A 15,961-nucleotide genomic window follows, 5' to 3' on the forward strand; every position below is an offset into this window, starting at 1 on the left:
TATTTTATTGAATATTATTTTATATTGAAAATGAACTCTACAGCTGTTTTTGAGTGCCCAAAGACTTTGTGCAAAATTAACATACTGATCAGTTGCAATCTGGTAATTGTTTCTTGTACTAATATGTAATGGACTTGATTACAGCAAAGTCAGATGAGACCTTTGAGTTCAGGTCTGAAATCATTTTTGTGAACAAGCATAGAAATTGGGAAGTTTCCTGTCCTGCTTTTTCTGTTTCCTTTATGAAAAAAGTACAGAAAAAAGTATTTCTCCTGTATTGTTTGATTTTCATGGAGTTATTGTTTTATTTTGATTTCAGGAAGACCATGCACTCAACTGCAGCTTCTGAACCCTGAACGATTTGCCCGGCTTATCAAAGAAGTTCTGAATACTGTGTGGCCTGGCAGAGATATGGTGGTACAATGGTATCCAGTTTCAGAAGATAAAAATCACCCATCTATTTCATGGCTTAAGATGGTCTGGAAGAATCTATATATACACTTTTCTGAAGACTTGACTATGTTTGATGACATGCCACTTATCCCGAAGATGCCGCTAGAGGAAGACCAGCTATTAGTGGAACTTATTAGACTTAGGTCTCCACCTGCAATTATTTTAGAAGATGAATCTGAGACACAGCTTCCGGGATTTTTAGCTGACATCATTCAAAAACTTGGTGGTGTTGTACTTAAGAAGCTAGATGCCTCTATACAACATCCACTTTTAAAAAAATATGTGCATCCACCATTACCAGGTGCTGTTTTGCAGATAATGGAGAAACTGTCATTGCAAAAACTGTCCAGTCAAGTTTCATCATTACCTCCAACACATAAAGATGCTCTTAGGGGATTCTTAGCTAGTTTAACTGATGCCAGTGAAAAAGAGAGAAGAATTATTCAGGAGCTACTGATATTTAAAAGAATTGAACAATCATCTGATGAAGGGGTCACTGCTTTTACTGGATTAAAAGGTTGTAAAGTGTTGCATCACACTGCCAAACTTCCACCTAGTCTGAGACTTTCTATTCCAATAATTGACAGCAGTGATGAAGCTACCATTCGTTTAGCTAACTTATTAAAAGTAGAACAGTTAAAGAGCACAGATTGTCTAAAGTTTATTATACAGGATATTCAAAATGACTTTTATTCTTATGATGAAACAATACAGATTATGCTCTGGGTTCTTGAAAATCTCACTTTCCTCAAAAATGAGAATACAGATGTGCTAGATTGGCTGACATCACTAAAATTTATTCAGATTTCACAAGGAATGATGGTGTCGGCCAATGAACTTTTTGATCCTGAGGTAGAAGTACTGCAAAATCTGTTTTATGCTGAGGAGGAAATCTGCTTCCCACCCAGTATTTTTACAGCGTCTTCAGATATTCTTCATTCTCTGAGACAAATAGGTTTAAAAAATGAAAATGGTCTTGAAGAAAAAGACATTATGCGAGTAGCAAATAAAATTGAAAGTTTGCAAGGTGATTCTCGCACAAGCCATGATGTACTACTAAGAAAAGCTAGAACTCTGTTAATGATTTTGAATAAAAATCATATGTTGCTGCAGTCAGCTGAAGCAAAATCAATGCTGAAAAAATTAAAATGGATTCCAGCATGTAAGGAAAGACCTCCAAACTATCCAGGATCACTGGTTTGGAAAGGAGACCTTTGTAATTTTTGTTCACCACCAGAAATGTGTAATATAGGTCATGCAATTTTAGTTGGTTCATCAGTTCCCTTTGTGGAAAGTGTCCATTTAAATATAGAAAAAGCACTTGGTATCTCCACCAAACCTGGCATAAAAGCAGTCTTAAAACACTTTAAAGTGGTGGTTGATTGGCACAGTTCTAAAACCTTTAGTGATGAAGACTATTACCAATTTCAGCATATCTTGCTTGAAATTTATGGATTTATGCATGATCACCTAGAAGAAGGTAAAGATGCTTTTAAAGCCTTGAAATTTCCCTGGGTCTGGACTGGTAAAACATTTTGTTCCCTTACCCAGGCAGTAATAAAGTCAGTACCTGATCTTGATCTCCAACCTTATCTGCATAGTGTGCCAAAAACTATGGCTAAATTCCACCAGTTGTTTAAAAGTTGTGGTTCAATTGAGCAGTTGACACCAGACCATGTTTCCATGGTCATTCAGAAAATATATCTAAAGAGCGAGCAATCTCTCAGTGAAGAGGAGAGTAAACAAAATCTTCACATTATGCTGAATATTATAAGATGGCTATACAGCAGTCAGATTCCAGCAAGTCTGAATACACCTGTGCCTATATATTGTATCAAATGTCCTTTTAAGCTTGTAATGAAACCAATTCATGAATGTTGTTATTGTGATATCAAAATTGATGACTTAAATGATTTGCTTGAAGATTCTGTGGAACCAATAATTCTGGTGCATGAAGACATACCTATGAAAACTGCAGAGTGGTTAAATGTGCCATGCCTCAGTACAAGATTGATTAATCCAGAAAATATGGGATTTGAGCAATCTGGGCAAAGAGAACCTCTCACTGTAAGAATTAAAAACATTTTGGAGGAATACCCTTCTGTTTCAGATATCTTTAAAGAGCTGCTTCAAAATGCCGATGATGCCAATGCAACAGAATGTAATTTCATGATTGACATGAGAAGAAATATGAATATAAGAGAGAATCTTTTGGATCCAGGAATGGCAGCATGTCATGGACCAGCTTTGTGGTCATTCAACAATTCTGAATTTTCTGACTCAGATTTTCTAAATATAACTCGATTAGGTGAGTCTCTAAAAAGAGAAGAAGTTGATAAAGTCGGGAAATTTGGACTAGGGTTCAACTCTGTTTATCACATCACTGATATTCCTATCATTCTGAGCCGAGAATTCATGATAATGTTTGATCCAAACATTAACCATCTCAGTAAACATATTAGAGATAAATCTAATCCTGGGATCAAGATTAACTGGAGTAAGCAACAGAAAAGACTGCGAAAATTTCCTAATCAGTTCAAGCCATTTATAGGTGTGTTTGGTTGTCAGCTACCGTTGACTGTGGAGGCTCCTTACAGTTATAAAGGAACACTTTTCAGACTTTCCTTTAGAACTCAGCAGGAGGCTAAAGTGAGTGAAGTCAGCAGTACTTGCTACAATACAGCAGACATTTACTCTCTTGTGGATGAGTTTAGCATTTGTGGTCATAGACTGATAATATTCACTCAGAGTGTAAATTCAATGGTTCTGAAATATTTGAAAGTTGAGGAAGCTGACCCTGGTGTAGCACAAGATACAGTGACTATTAAAAAAAGTCTGTGTTCCTCCAAAGCATTGACTGCACCTGTTGTAAGTGTTTTAAAGGAAGCAGCTAAACTGATGAAGACTTGCAGCAGCAGTAATAGAAAGCTTCCCACTGAAACACCAAAATCTTCATGCATCCTACAGATAGTAGTAGAAGAATTTCATCATGTATTTAGACGGATCGCTGATTTACAGTCTCCACTTTTCAGAGGTCCAGAAGATGATCCATCTTCTCTCTTCGAAATGGCTAAATCTGGACAGATGAAAAGGCCAGCTGAAGAACTGCCACAAAAAACAGTAGATTCTTCCACTTGGCTCATATGTTCTTGCATGGATACTGGTGATGCTTTAAAATTTTCATTACATGAAAGTGGACAAAGACTAGGTCTTGTCCCCTGTGGTGGAGTAGGAGTACTGCTATCTGAAACTCAGGACCGAAAGTGGATTGTGAAACCTAATTGCAACAGCATTGGGGAAGTATTCTGCTATTTACCTCTACGAATAAAAACAGGTTTACCTGTTCACATCAATGGCTGTTTTGCTGTTACTTCAAATCGAAAAGAGATCTGGAAAACAGACACAAAAGGAAGATGGAACACATTATTCATGAGGCATGTTATTGTAAAAGCCTATTTAGAAGCACTTTGTGTTTTACGTGACATGACAGTCAATGGCGAGCTAGCAGACTACAGTTACTATGCAGTGTGGCCAGATCCTGACTCAGTGCATGATGATTTTTCTGTCATATGTCAAGGAATTTATGAAGATATAGCTCATGCAAAAGGGAAAGAAGGGATCAAAGTGTTCTCTGATGGTTCATCTTGGGTTTCCATGAAGAATGTGAGGTTTTTAGATGATTCAATACTGAAACGTTCAGACATTGGACCTGCAGCCTTTAAGATCTTCCTCAAATACCTTAGAAAAACTGGATCAAAAAATCTTTGCGCTGTGGAGCTTCCGTCTTGGGTAAAGGCAGGGTTTGAAGAAGCAGGATGTAAATATATACTACTAGAGAACACTTTCTCTGAGAGACAGTTCTTTTCGGAAGTCTTTTTTCCTAACATTCAGGAGATTGATGCAGAGCTGCGTGATCCTTTGATGCGTTATGTTCTGAATGAAAAGATTGAGGAGTTCTCAGGAATTCTTCGTATTACTCCCTGTATTCCTTGTTCTTTGGATAGACATTCTTTGGTTATACCTTCAAGATTGATCCACCCTGAAGGAAGAGTTGCAAAGCTGTATGATGCTAAAGATGGAAGGTTTCCTTATGGCAGCAGTCAGGATTACCTTAATCCAGTTATCTTGGTTAAACTTGTTCAGTTAGGTATGGCTAAAGATGATGTTTCATGGGAAGACCTAATAGAACGTGCAGAATCAGTAGCCGCAATTAATAGGAATGATCATGTTGCAGCCTGTCTCAGAAGCAGCATTTTATTAAGTCTCATTGATGAAAAACTAAAATGTAGAGATCCTAGAGCTAAAGAATTTGCTGCAAAATGTCAGACAATTCCTTTCCTCCCCTTCCTCACAAAACCAGCCGGCTTCTCATTACACTGGAAGGGTAGTGACTTTCAGCCTGAAACAATGTTTTCAGCAACTGACCTTTTCACTGCTGATCATCAAGATATTGTTTGTCTTTTACAACCAGTTCTTAATGAAAATTCCCATTCCTTTAAAGGTTGTGGGGCCATATCATTAGCTGTCAAAGATTTCTTGGGTTTGCTTAAGAAACCAACTGTTAATATGGTCATAAATCAGTTGCAAGAAGTTGCAAAGTCATTTGATGGAATTACATTGTATCAGGAGAATATCACCAATGCTTGTTACAAATACCTCCATGAAGCAATGCTACAAAATGAAACAACAAAAGCAGTGATCATTGAAAAGTTGAAAAATTTTAGTTTCATTCTTGTTGAGAGTGCATATGTTGACCCAACAAAAGTGTGTTTTCATTTGAACTTTGAAGCAACACCATATCTTCATCAATTGCCTAATAAATATAAAAATAGTTTCCGTGAACTATTTGAAAGTGTAGGTGTAAGACATGCTTTTACAGTTGATGATTTTGCCCTAGTTCTTGAGTCTGTAAATCATGAGAGGGGAAGCAAGCAGCTAACTGAAGAGAATTTTCAGCTTTGTAGGAGAATCATTAGTGAAGGAATATGGAGTCTCATTAGAGAGAAGAAGCAAGAATTATGTGAGAAAAAATATGGTGAGATTTTGTTACCAGATACTCATCTAGCACTTTTACCTGCTAAATCTTTGTGTTACAATGACTGTCCTTGGATAAAAGTTAAAGATACAACGGTAAAATACTGTCATGCTGATATCCCTAGAGAAGTTGCAGTAAAGCTTGGTGCAGTACCCAAGCGACATAAAGCTTTAGAAAGATATGCCTCTAATATCTGTTTTACTACTCTTGGGACTGAGTTTGGACAAAAAGAAAAATTGACAAGTAGAATTAAAAGCATTCTTAATGCCTATCCCTCTGAAAAAGAAATGCTGAAAGAGCTCCTTCAGAATGCAGATGATGCAAAAGCTACAGAAATCTGTTTTGTGTTTGATTCTAGACAACATCCAGTTGATAGAATATTTGATGAGAAATGGGCACCACTTCAAGGACCAGCACTATGTGTTTACAACAATCAGCCTTTTACAGAGGATGATATAAGAGGAATTCAGAATCTTGGAAAAGGTACTAAAGAAGGAAATCCATGTAAAACTGGACAATATGGTATAGGATTCAATTCTGTGTATCACATTACTGACTGCCCTTCTTTCATATCTGGTAACGATATACTCTGTATCTTTGATCCCCATGCTAGATATGCACCAGGTGCAACTTCAGTGAGTCCTGGACGCATGTTTAGAGATTTAGATGCAGATTTCAGAACACAATTCTCAGATGTACTCGACCTTTATTTAGGAAATCACTTTAAAATGGATAATTGCACAATGTTTAGGTTTCCACTTCGAAATGCAGAAATGGCAAAAGTGTCAGAAATTTCCCCAGTTCCATGTTCAGATAGAATGGTCCAAAACCTCCTGGATAAGCTGCGCACAGATGGAGCAGAACTTCTAATGTTTTTGAATCACATGGAAAAAATTTCCATTTGTGAAATAGAAAAAACAACTGGAGCACTGAATGTGTTATATTCTGTAAAGGGCAAAATCACTGATGGAGACAGATTAAAACGGAAGCAATTCCATGCATCTGTAATTGACAGCGTAACTAAAAAAAAGCAGTTAAGTGAAATACCTGTGCAACAAATTACTTACACTATGGATACCGAAGACTCTGAAGGGAACCTTACATCTTGGTTAATTTGCAACAGGTCAGGTTTTTCAGCTATGGAAAAGGTATCTAAGAGTGTTATATCAGCTCACAAGAATGAAGACATTACCCTTTTTCCACGTGGAGGAGTAGCTGCTTGCATTACTCACAACTACAAAAAACCACATAGGGCATTTTGTTTCTTACCCTTATCATTAGAAACCGGGTTACCTTTTCATGTGAATGGACATTTTGCTCTAGATTCTGCCAGAAGAAATCTGTGGCGGGATGATAATGGAGTTGGAGTAAGAAGTGACTGGAATAATAGCCTAATGACAGCACTAATAGCACCAGCCTATGTTGAACTACTGATTCAACTGAAAAAACGTTACTTTCCAGGCACTGATCCTACAGTATCAGTATTGCAAAACACGCCTGTTCATGTTGTGAAAGATACTTTGAAAAAGTTTTTATCTTTCTTCCCAGTTAACAGACTTGATCTACAGCCAGATTGGTATTGCTTAGTGAAAGCAGTTTACAGCTGCATTCATGAAGATTTGAAACGCCTTTTACCTGTTGTGAGGGCTCCAAATATTGATGGCTCTGATTTACATTCTGCAGTTATCATTACTTGGGTTAACATGTCTACCTCGAACAAAGGTAGGCCATTCTTTGACAATTTGCTACAAGATGAGTTGCACCACCTCAAAAATGTAGAGTACATCACAACACGCAAGACAGTGGCAGAAAATGTTTATAGACTCAAACACCTACTTCTAGAAATTGGATTCAATTTGGTATATAACTGTGATGAAACTGCAAATCTTTACCATTGTCTTGTAGATGCAGATATTCCTGTCAGCTATGTGACTCCTGCTGATGTCCGCTTTTTTTTGATGACCTTTTCTTCTCCAGACTCTAATTGCCACATTGGAAAGTTGCCTTGTCGTCTTCAACAGACAAATCTGAAACTCTTTCACAGTCTAAAACTTCTGGTTGACTATTGCTTTAAGGATGCTGAAGAAAATGAAGTCCAAATTGAGGGATTGCCACTACTTATTACACTTGACAATGTCTTGCAAGTTTTTGATTCAAAGCGACCAAGGTTCTTAACAACATATCATGAACTGATTCCATCTCGCAAGGATCTGTTTATGAACACTCTGTATTTGAGATACAGTAATATTTTACTTACCTGTGATGTAGCAAAAGCTTTCAATATCACAAGTTTTGCTGATTTGTTATCATCCGTGTTGCCTAGAGAATATAAAACCAGAAGTTGTGTGCGATGGAAAGAAAATTTTGCAAGTGAATCTTGGCTTAAAAATGCATGGCATTTTATCAGTGAATCTGTAAATGTTAAGGAAGACCAAGAAGATATGAAACCAAAATTTGATGATATTGTTGATACTTTGAAGGATTGGGCTTTGCTTCCAGGTACAAAGTTTACTGTCTCCGTCAATCAGCTTGTAGTGCCAGAGTGTGATGTCTTGCTGCCCCTCAGCTTAATGCACATAGCTGTTTTCCCAAATGCTCAGAGTGATAAAGTTTTCCATGCTTTAATGAAAACTGGTTGTATTCAGCTTGCATTGAACAAAATATGCTCCAAAGATAATGTTTTAGTGTCTCTGTTGTCAGGATATACAGCAAATATAGATAATCCGTCAAGCATTCTGAAAGCCATACATTATATGGTCCAGACCTCGACATTTAAAACTGAAAAATTAGCAGAAAGTGATTTTGAGGCCCTCCTAATGTACTTCAGTTGCCATTTAAGTAATTTGATGTTACAGGATGACATCAAAATTTTAAAGTCTCTCCCATGCTATAAATCCATTAGTGGTCGATACATCAGTATTTCAAAATGTGGAACATGTTACATACTCACAAAAAGTATTCCTTCAGTTGAAGTGGATAGGTGGACACAGTCAACTTCATCTGCCTTTCTTGAAGAAAAAATTAACTTGAAAGACTTGTATACTGTGCTTGGTTGTGTCCCTGTAGATGATCTTGAAGTGTATTTGAAGCATCTTTTACCAAAGATTGAAAGTCTGTCTTATGATGCAAAGGTAGAGCACCTGATCTACTTAAAGAACAGACTCTCTGGCATTGAGGAAGCTTCAGAAATAAGGGAACAACTGTTTGAAAAGCTGGAAAGCTTTTTGATAATTCATGATGCAAGCAATAGACTAAAACCTGCAAAACATTTTTATGACAGAACTGTAAAAGTCTTTGAAGTTATGCTTCCTGAAAAATTGTTCATACCTCAAGATTTTTTTAAGAGACTGGAACAACTCACAAAACCGAAGAATCAAGGGGCATTCCTTACATCATGGGTAACATTCCTGCGGAATATAGGACTAAAATACATTATTTCCCAGCAACAGTTACTACAGTTTGCTAAGGAGATCAGTATGAGAGCTAACACAGAAAGCTGGTCTAAGGAAACACTGCAAAGTACAGTTGATGTCCTCCTTCATCACATATTCCAGGAAAGAACTGATTTATTATTGGGAAACTTCCTAAAAGAATTATCTTTAATTCCTTTTTTGTGTCCCGAGCGTGCTCCTGCTGAAATTGTCAGATTTCATCCTCAGTATCAAGAGATTAATGGAACACTCCCTCTTATAAGATTCAATGGAGCACAAGTAAACCCTAAATTCAAACAGACGGATGTGTTACAATTGCTATGGACTTCGTGTCCTATTCTTCCTGAAAAAGCAACACCTTTAAGTATCAAGGAACAGGAAGGAAGCAGTCTTGGTCCACAAGAACAGCTTGAGCAGGTTTTAACTATGCTTAATGTTAACTTGGATCCTCCTCTGGACAAAGTTATCAATAACTGCAGAAATATATGCAATATAACAACTTTAGATGAGGACATGGTGAAAACCAGGGCTAAAGTACTAAGGAGTATCTATGAATTTCTCAGTACAGAGAAAAGGGAATTCCGCTTTCAGCTTCGAGGGGTTGCTTTTGTGATGGTGGAAGAAGGTTGGAAGCTCCTGAAGCCTGAGGAGGTAGTAATAAATCTTGAGTATGAATCTGATTTTAAACCTTACCTTTACAAACTTCCTTTAGAGCTTGGCACCTTCCATCAGTTATTTAAACACTTAGGTACTGAAGATGTTATTTCAACAAAACAGTATGTTGAGGTTCTAAGTCGCATATTCAAGAACTCTGAAGGAAAACAATTGGATCCTAATGAAATGCGCACAGTTAAAAGAGTTGTTTCTGGTCTGTTTAAAAGTCTGCAAAATGATTCTGTTAAGGTTAGAAATGACCTTGAGAATGTGAGAGATCTGGCCCTTTACCTTCCCAGTCAAGATGGTAGATTGGTAAAATCAAGTATCTTAGTTTTTGATGATGCGCCACATTACAAAAGTAGAATACAGGGTAACATTGGTGTGCAGATGCTTGTTGATCTTAGCCAGTGTTATTTAGGAAAAGACCATGGTTTTCACACTAAGCTGGTAATGCTGTTTCCTCAGAAACTGAGACCTCGCCTGCTTAGCAGTATTCTTGAAGAACTGTTAGATGAAGAGTCTCCCAAAACATGTCAGTTTGGAGCATTATGTTCTCTACAGGGAAGATTGCAGTTACTATTATCTTCTGAACAGTTTATCACAGGACTCATTAGAATTATGAAGCATGAAAATGACAATGCTTTCCTAGCCAATGAAGAAAAGGCCATAAGACTGTGCAAAGCCTTGCGAGAAGGCTTGAAAGTTTCCTGTTTTGAGAAGTTGCAAACAACATTAAGGGTTAAAGGTTTTACTCCTATTCCCCACAGTAAAAGTGAAACATTTGCTTTTTTAAAGAGATTTGGGAATGCAGTAATACTGCTTTATATACAGCACTCTGACAGCAAAGACATAAATTTCCTCTTAGCATTAGCAATGACCCTAAAATCTGCAACTGACAATCTAATTTCTGATACCTCATATTTAATTGCCATGTTGGGTTGCAATGATATTTACAGAATTAGTGAGAAGCTTGATAGTTTAGGAGTGAAGTATGACTCCTCAGAACCATCAAAACTTGAATTACCTATGCCTGGAACTCCTATACCAGCTGAAATTCATTACACTCTCCTTATGGATCCAATGAATGTTTTTTATCCAGGTGAATATGTTGGTTACCTTGTTGATGCCGAAGGTGGTGATATATATGGATCATACCAACCAACATATACATATGCAATCATTGTACAAGAAGTAGAAAGGGAAGATAATGAAAATTCCAGTTTTCTAGGCAAGATTTATCAGATCGATATTGGATATAGTGAGTATAAAATAGTGAGCTCTCTTGATTTATACAAGTTTTCAAGACCCGATGAAAGTTCTCAGAGTAGGGACAGTGCGCCATCTACCCCAACTAGTCCTACAGAATTTCCAGCACATGGACCTAGGACAGTTCCTCCTCTTTTCTCTGGTAGAGAGAGCCACAAAACATCATCTTCAAAACATCACTCTCCCAAAAAGATTAAGCTGAATTCTTTGCCAGAAATATTAAGAGAAGTGACATCAGTGCTTGAACAGGCTTGGAAACTTCCAGAATCTGAAAGGAAAAAGATTATTAGAAGGCTATATCTTAAGTGGCATCCAGATAAAAATTCAGAGAATCTTGATATAGCCAATGAAGTTTTCAAACATTTACAGAATGAGATTAACAGACTAGAAAAACAGGCCTTTATAGATCAAAATACAGACAGAGCATCAAGACGAACATTTTCATCCTCAGCTTCTCGATTTCAGTCAGACAAATTTTCATTTCAAAGATTTTATACTTCATGGAATCAAGAAGCAACGAGCCATAAATCTGAAAGGCAACAGTATAAAGAAAAGTGTCCATCTTCCACAGGGCCATCTTACTCTGCGCGTTTCTTTGTACCACCCACATTCAAGTCTGTTGGTAATCCTGTGGAAGCACGTAGATGGCTTAGGCAAGCTCGAGCAAACTTTTCAGCTGCAAGAAACGACCTACATAAAAATGCTAATGAATGGGTGTGCTTCAAATGCTATCTCTCCACAAAGTTAGCCTTGATTGCAGCTGACTACGCAGTAAGGGGTAAATCAGATAAAGATGTAAAACCAACTGCACTTGCACAAAAAATAGAGGAATATAGTCAACAACTCGAAGGACTTACAAATGATGTTCAAACACTGGAAGCTTATGGAGTAGATAGCTTAAAAACTCGATATCCTGATTTGCTTCCCTTTCCACAGATTCCAAATGACAGGTTCACTTCTGAAGTTGCCATGAGAGTGATGGAGTGTACTGCTTGTATCATAATAAAACTTGAAAACTTTATACAACAAAAAGTGTGAGAGATTTGAAAGTTAGAAAATTGTACTCTCAAGAACTAGATATTTAATGTGATGTGATGCAACTGTAATTTACATGTGCAGATTACTGTATTTCTGAGAGCTTACATGTACCAAACAATTTAGAAATACAATGCACATATTTGGATGGTACTGAAGTATTTAGAATTGAAATTAATGTAAGCAGGCCTTTTTTTTTCACTGAGTCTATTGTATAAGCAAACTGTAAAACGTGAATAAAAATTTGCAGGGAGATTGTGCTGCAAAAAGTAGCTGTCTGTACAGTAAATTCGTTAAAATTGAACTGCACTTTATGTAACCAAAGCTTAGCGGTATGTTAGATAAAGCTTGTATATAAACTTAGATTTTATTTCATTTAATATTATTCTTCCAAAAACGTGGTGTCATCTTTTTAATATACTGATCAGACTGGACAAATTACTAAATGAAAATCATAAAATAACTTTGGAGAGGAGTCACTCCAGAACATTTCTTTATTCTTTTATCTTCCATGGACATCGATGTCTCTCATAGTAGTATTCTTATCAGCTGGATCTGATTATCAGTTTGCTGCAGTATTACATCCTCACGTTTAAAGGATAATACAGTACCTTTGAAATGGTACAGTATTTTAATCCTGATAAATATTACTTGACTTAACATACAACATCATGTAGTGCATTGAATGCATTTACTTAATTGTAATATAATTAGGTATTTAATTTACATTTTCTGTTTAAGAGCCTGTCATTGTTTATTTAATGAAAACTGCATGTGGATAACCTAGGATAGGTGACCATTAATGTACAGAGTTTTATGAAGGGTTTTTGAAAACCATACACCAAAACTAATTTCTCAAATGTTTAAATGCTTGAGTTTCATGTTTCTGTGTGTGTGTGTATATATGTATATTTTCCACAAACAAACATTGGAAATATAGTACGACTTGGTAATCCATTATTTGATATATAGCAGGCAATATCTTTTGTTACATGTCAGATGGTGCTGCAATATAATGTTCCTTTTATTTTGTCTTTCACCATGCCACCAGAGATGTTTGATTTTTAGTTCACTTTCTTTTATAAATTGTAATACTTCTGGTAATGTCATGTAATGTACTCAACATTAGATATTTGTAAGGAATTATCGGAATTTGTAAATAGGATTTTTGTTTGTTTTTTGTTCCAAATCTGCCACATTAAACATAAATATTCATCGTTGCCCAATGACACAGTTGTCGTAACTGTTTACTTGCTACCAACTGTTTAATTTCACTTACAGAATGTAAAGGCAAGCAGATAATAACATGAGTTTACAAGGGTGCTGTGCGTGCAGCAGCATGGTAATCCAAAAGAGGAAATGCTGACAAAGGCTTTTTCAGTTTAATGCACATAAATAAGGGCTTATTATGTTCAGAAATCTCACAAGTAATTATTGGTAATAGGAAGAAATTACGCTGTTTGGAAAACTGTATTGCTTCTGGTTGTGAAGCCATGTGATTATTTCTGCTGTTATATTAAGTGCCATAACTTTAATAAAAAAAAATGCAAACACGTACTTCAATCTGGTGTGTCTTGGATTTATAAATTAGCCCAGTTTTAACCAACAATTTCAAGCTTACTTTTAGCTAACTGTATAATCACTCCATTTTGGTTCATTCTAAACAATTGTACAGTTTCCATCAGCATATTAAAAAGAAAATTATGCAGATGAATGCTTTTTTACTTGTAAAGGCTCATATGCCACTTTCGCAGTTCATTGAAAAACATGTAATTTTTGATGATTTTGAGAAATAACTAGCAATCAGGTAAAAGGGAAAACTAGGTGTGCTCATGAAATAAAGTAGCTTATTCTTCACAGCTTTTAAACAGGTAGTATTAATGATCAGGTAATTTTTATGGTAATTATGAGATGAAAAAATGTTCAATGTATGCAGGATGTTTAAGCGCGTCATTAAAATTACTAGCAACATGAAAAAAAATGTTTAAAGTATTTTTCATTCTAAATTAATGTAAAATACCACGATATGGAATGGTAGTAAGAAAGCATCATAGGAGCAATGTGAATACTATTTGAAGACTTTCAGGGAGAAACTTTTAAATAAAGAGTTAAGAGTGAAAATATGTGCTTGCCTCATAAAAACAATGTTATAAACCCTTTAAAACAGTTTCATAGGGAATGGTGGAGCTGACTGAGGAGTATGTCACATTCAGAGAAAGTAGTGCGCAAACCTGATGCCAAGTTCATGTTACATACAGTTTATCCACCCGTTTGGCTTACCTGTCCTCTGCTGCACTCCCAACAGATGTAGTGCAAAAATCTGTGGCTAGTTAGCACAGCAGTCCTGATACATTTTTTGTTTCTAAAGCATGTGAGCCCAACTGTGACTTTGCACCTATTATAGTTAAAGGATTTCTTAGAGGCAACATCACCTGATGACAAAACAAATTCTAGATTATATCTTGGAGGGAATTCATTGTTTAGATAGTCAATATTTTGTATGGGTTAAAAAAAGAAATTTAAGAGACTTCGAGATGGTGTCTCAGTGAACAGACAACTGGAAAATGAACTTGAGCAGTAATTCACTCTGATGTAAACATGAAAGGAGAAACTTTTCAAAATGTATTCAAATGTATAAAGTTTATTCAATGCGATTTGTCAGTTAATTTTTTCAGTTTCCTTTTGCATAAGGCTGTATAAAAACAGACAAACATGCTGAAGGGCTGTGAGAAGGGAAGCGAATTTCTAATAAGCATTTTTATACCAGTATATTCCATTTCTCTGTCTTCCACCTTACAACAAAAAATCTTCATAAAGTTCCTAGAGTGGTAAGAATTGCTGTCCATAGTACCCATTCTTTTGGAAAACATTCTAATCACACAGTCAGGTACAATAGGATTTATCATTCTGTTCGTCATTCTGATGACCTGTAACCACTTCCTGTACCTGTACCTTCCAGGTGTCAAAAGTACCAGCTAACCCCTAACCCATGTCAAAACTGTAGGTTTCCTCTTACAACATCCATAATACAGCTATGTATTTTCAATTCTATAGCACAATGAAAATTAAAATATTAGACACATCAGTAGGTAATGACGGTTCAGTGGTTAGGGCACTAGCATGGGTGTCAGGAGACCTCACTTCATTTCCTTGCTCCACCACAGGCTTCCTGTATGACCTTGGGTATTTCAGCTAGTTTCCCTGTGCCTCAGTTTCCCATCCATAACATGGAGATAATAGCCCTTTCCTACATTTCAGGGCTGTTGTGAGGAAAACTCATGAAAGATGGTGAGGCGCTCTAGTAAAAGGGATGGAAGGAGGGGCCTACAAGTATGAGAACTAGCTAGCATAAAATAAATTGAGTTCTGTACTAATTTAACACAGGGGTACTGTTCTGATTGTAGTAGTCATTTTTAATGCAATAAAAAAATAACCCCTCCATTTTCATATTTTTGATGCTTTTGCATGGAGGGTTCTGCAGAATCTGTTTCTTGCTGCAGAATTTAGCCCAAGCTTGCTCTAGGGCACTTGGGCCTTTACAGCACTGAGCAGGTACAATCAACAGGAAGCTTTTCTTGTCAGTGTCCAGCTGTAAACAGTCCTCCCGGGGCAGCTGGGCTTTGTCAGCGGCAAGCACCTACCTCACAACTGTGTTTTCTTGGATGCTTTATACAAGTAGCATTACTAGTTAATTCTGACTAATTATTCTGAGTTTTTCCACCAGTGCCAAACTAGTAAATTACAGGCAGTGCTATAAGATGGCTGTATCTGGTTTAGCTCTGCCTATTTGGGGTTGGGGCTTAATTCTTAACAATAGGACAGTTGTTTTGATATGCTGCCAATAGGTGGATTTGTATAACCTAGTAAGTTGTTTAACATGAAGCTGTAACAAAGCATAAAGGTACTACAGTGACAGGTCCTCCAAAATAGGTAATAATGAATAAAAATATCATTAAAGGTGCTAAGGCCCAGAACCTCAAAGGCATCTAGGCAGGGTCCATGAAGGGACTTAGGTGCCATGACACTCAGCGTTCCCATGCCTAACTTTTAGGTGCGCAGAAAGTCCAGGAACATCACTGAAACC

At 36.7% G+C, this 15,961-nt stretch overlaps 1 protein-coding gene across 10 annotated transcripts in view; it reads left to right on the plus strand.

Moving 5' to 3' along the window:
- The window catches only part of SACS (sacsin molecular chaperone), a 244,919-nt gene extending 230,388 nt beyond the window's left edge, over window positions 1-14,531 (plus strand). For all 10 annotated transcript variants that reach the window (XM_054015428.1, XM_054015429.1, XM_054015430.1 and 7 more), the window contains one exon: window positions 320-14,531. In XM_054015428.1, the coding sequence (XP_053871403.1) occupies window positions 320-11,880 (11,561 nt within the window). In that variant the 3' untranslated portion in view covers window positions 11,881-14,531. The remainder of the gene's footprint in view (window positions 1-319) is intronic.
- Window positions 14,532-15,961: the final 1,430 nt, after the last annotated feature.

The sequence above is a fragment of the Malaclemys terrapin genome, chromosome 1 (genome assembly GCF_027887155.1).
Source record: "Malaclemys terrapin pileata isolate rMalTer1 chromosome 1, rMalTer1.hap1, whole genome shotgun sequence".
Taxonomy (NCBI): Eukaryota; Metazoa; Chordata; order Testudines; family Emydidae; genus Malaclemys; species Malaclemys terrapin.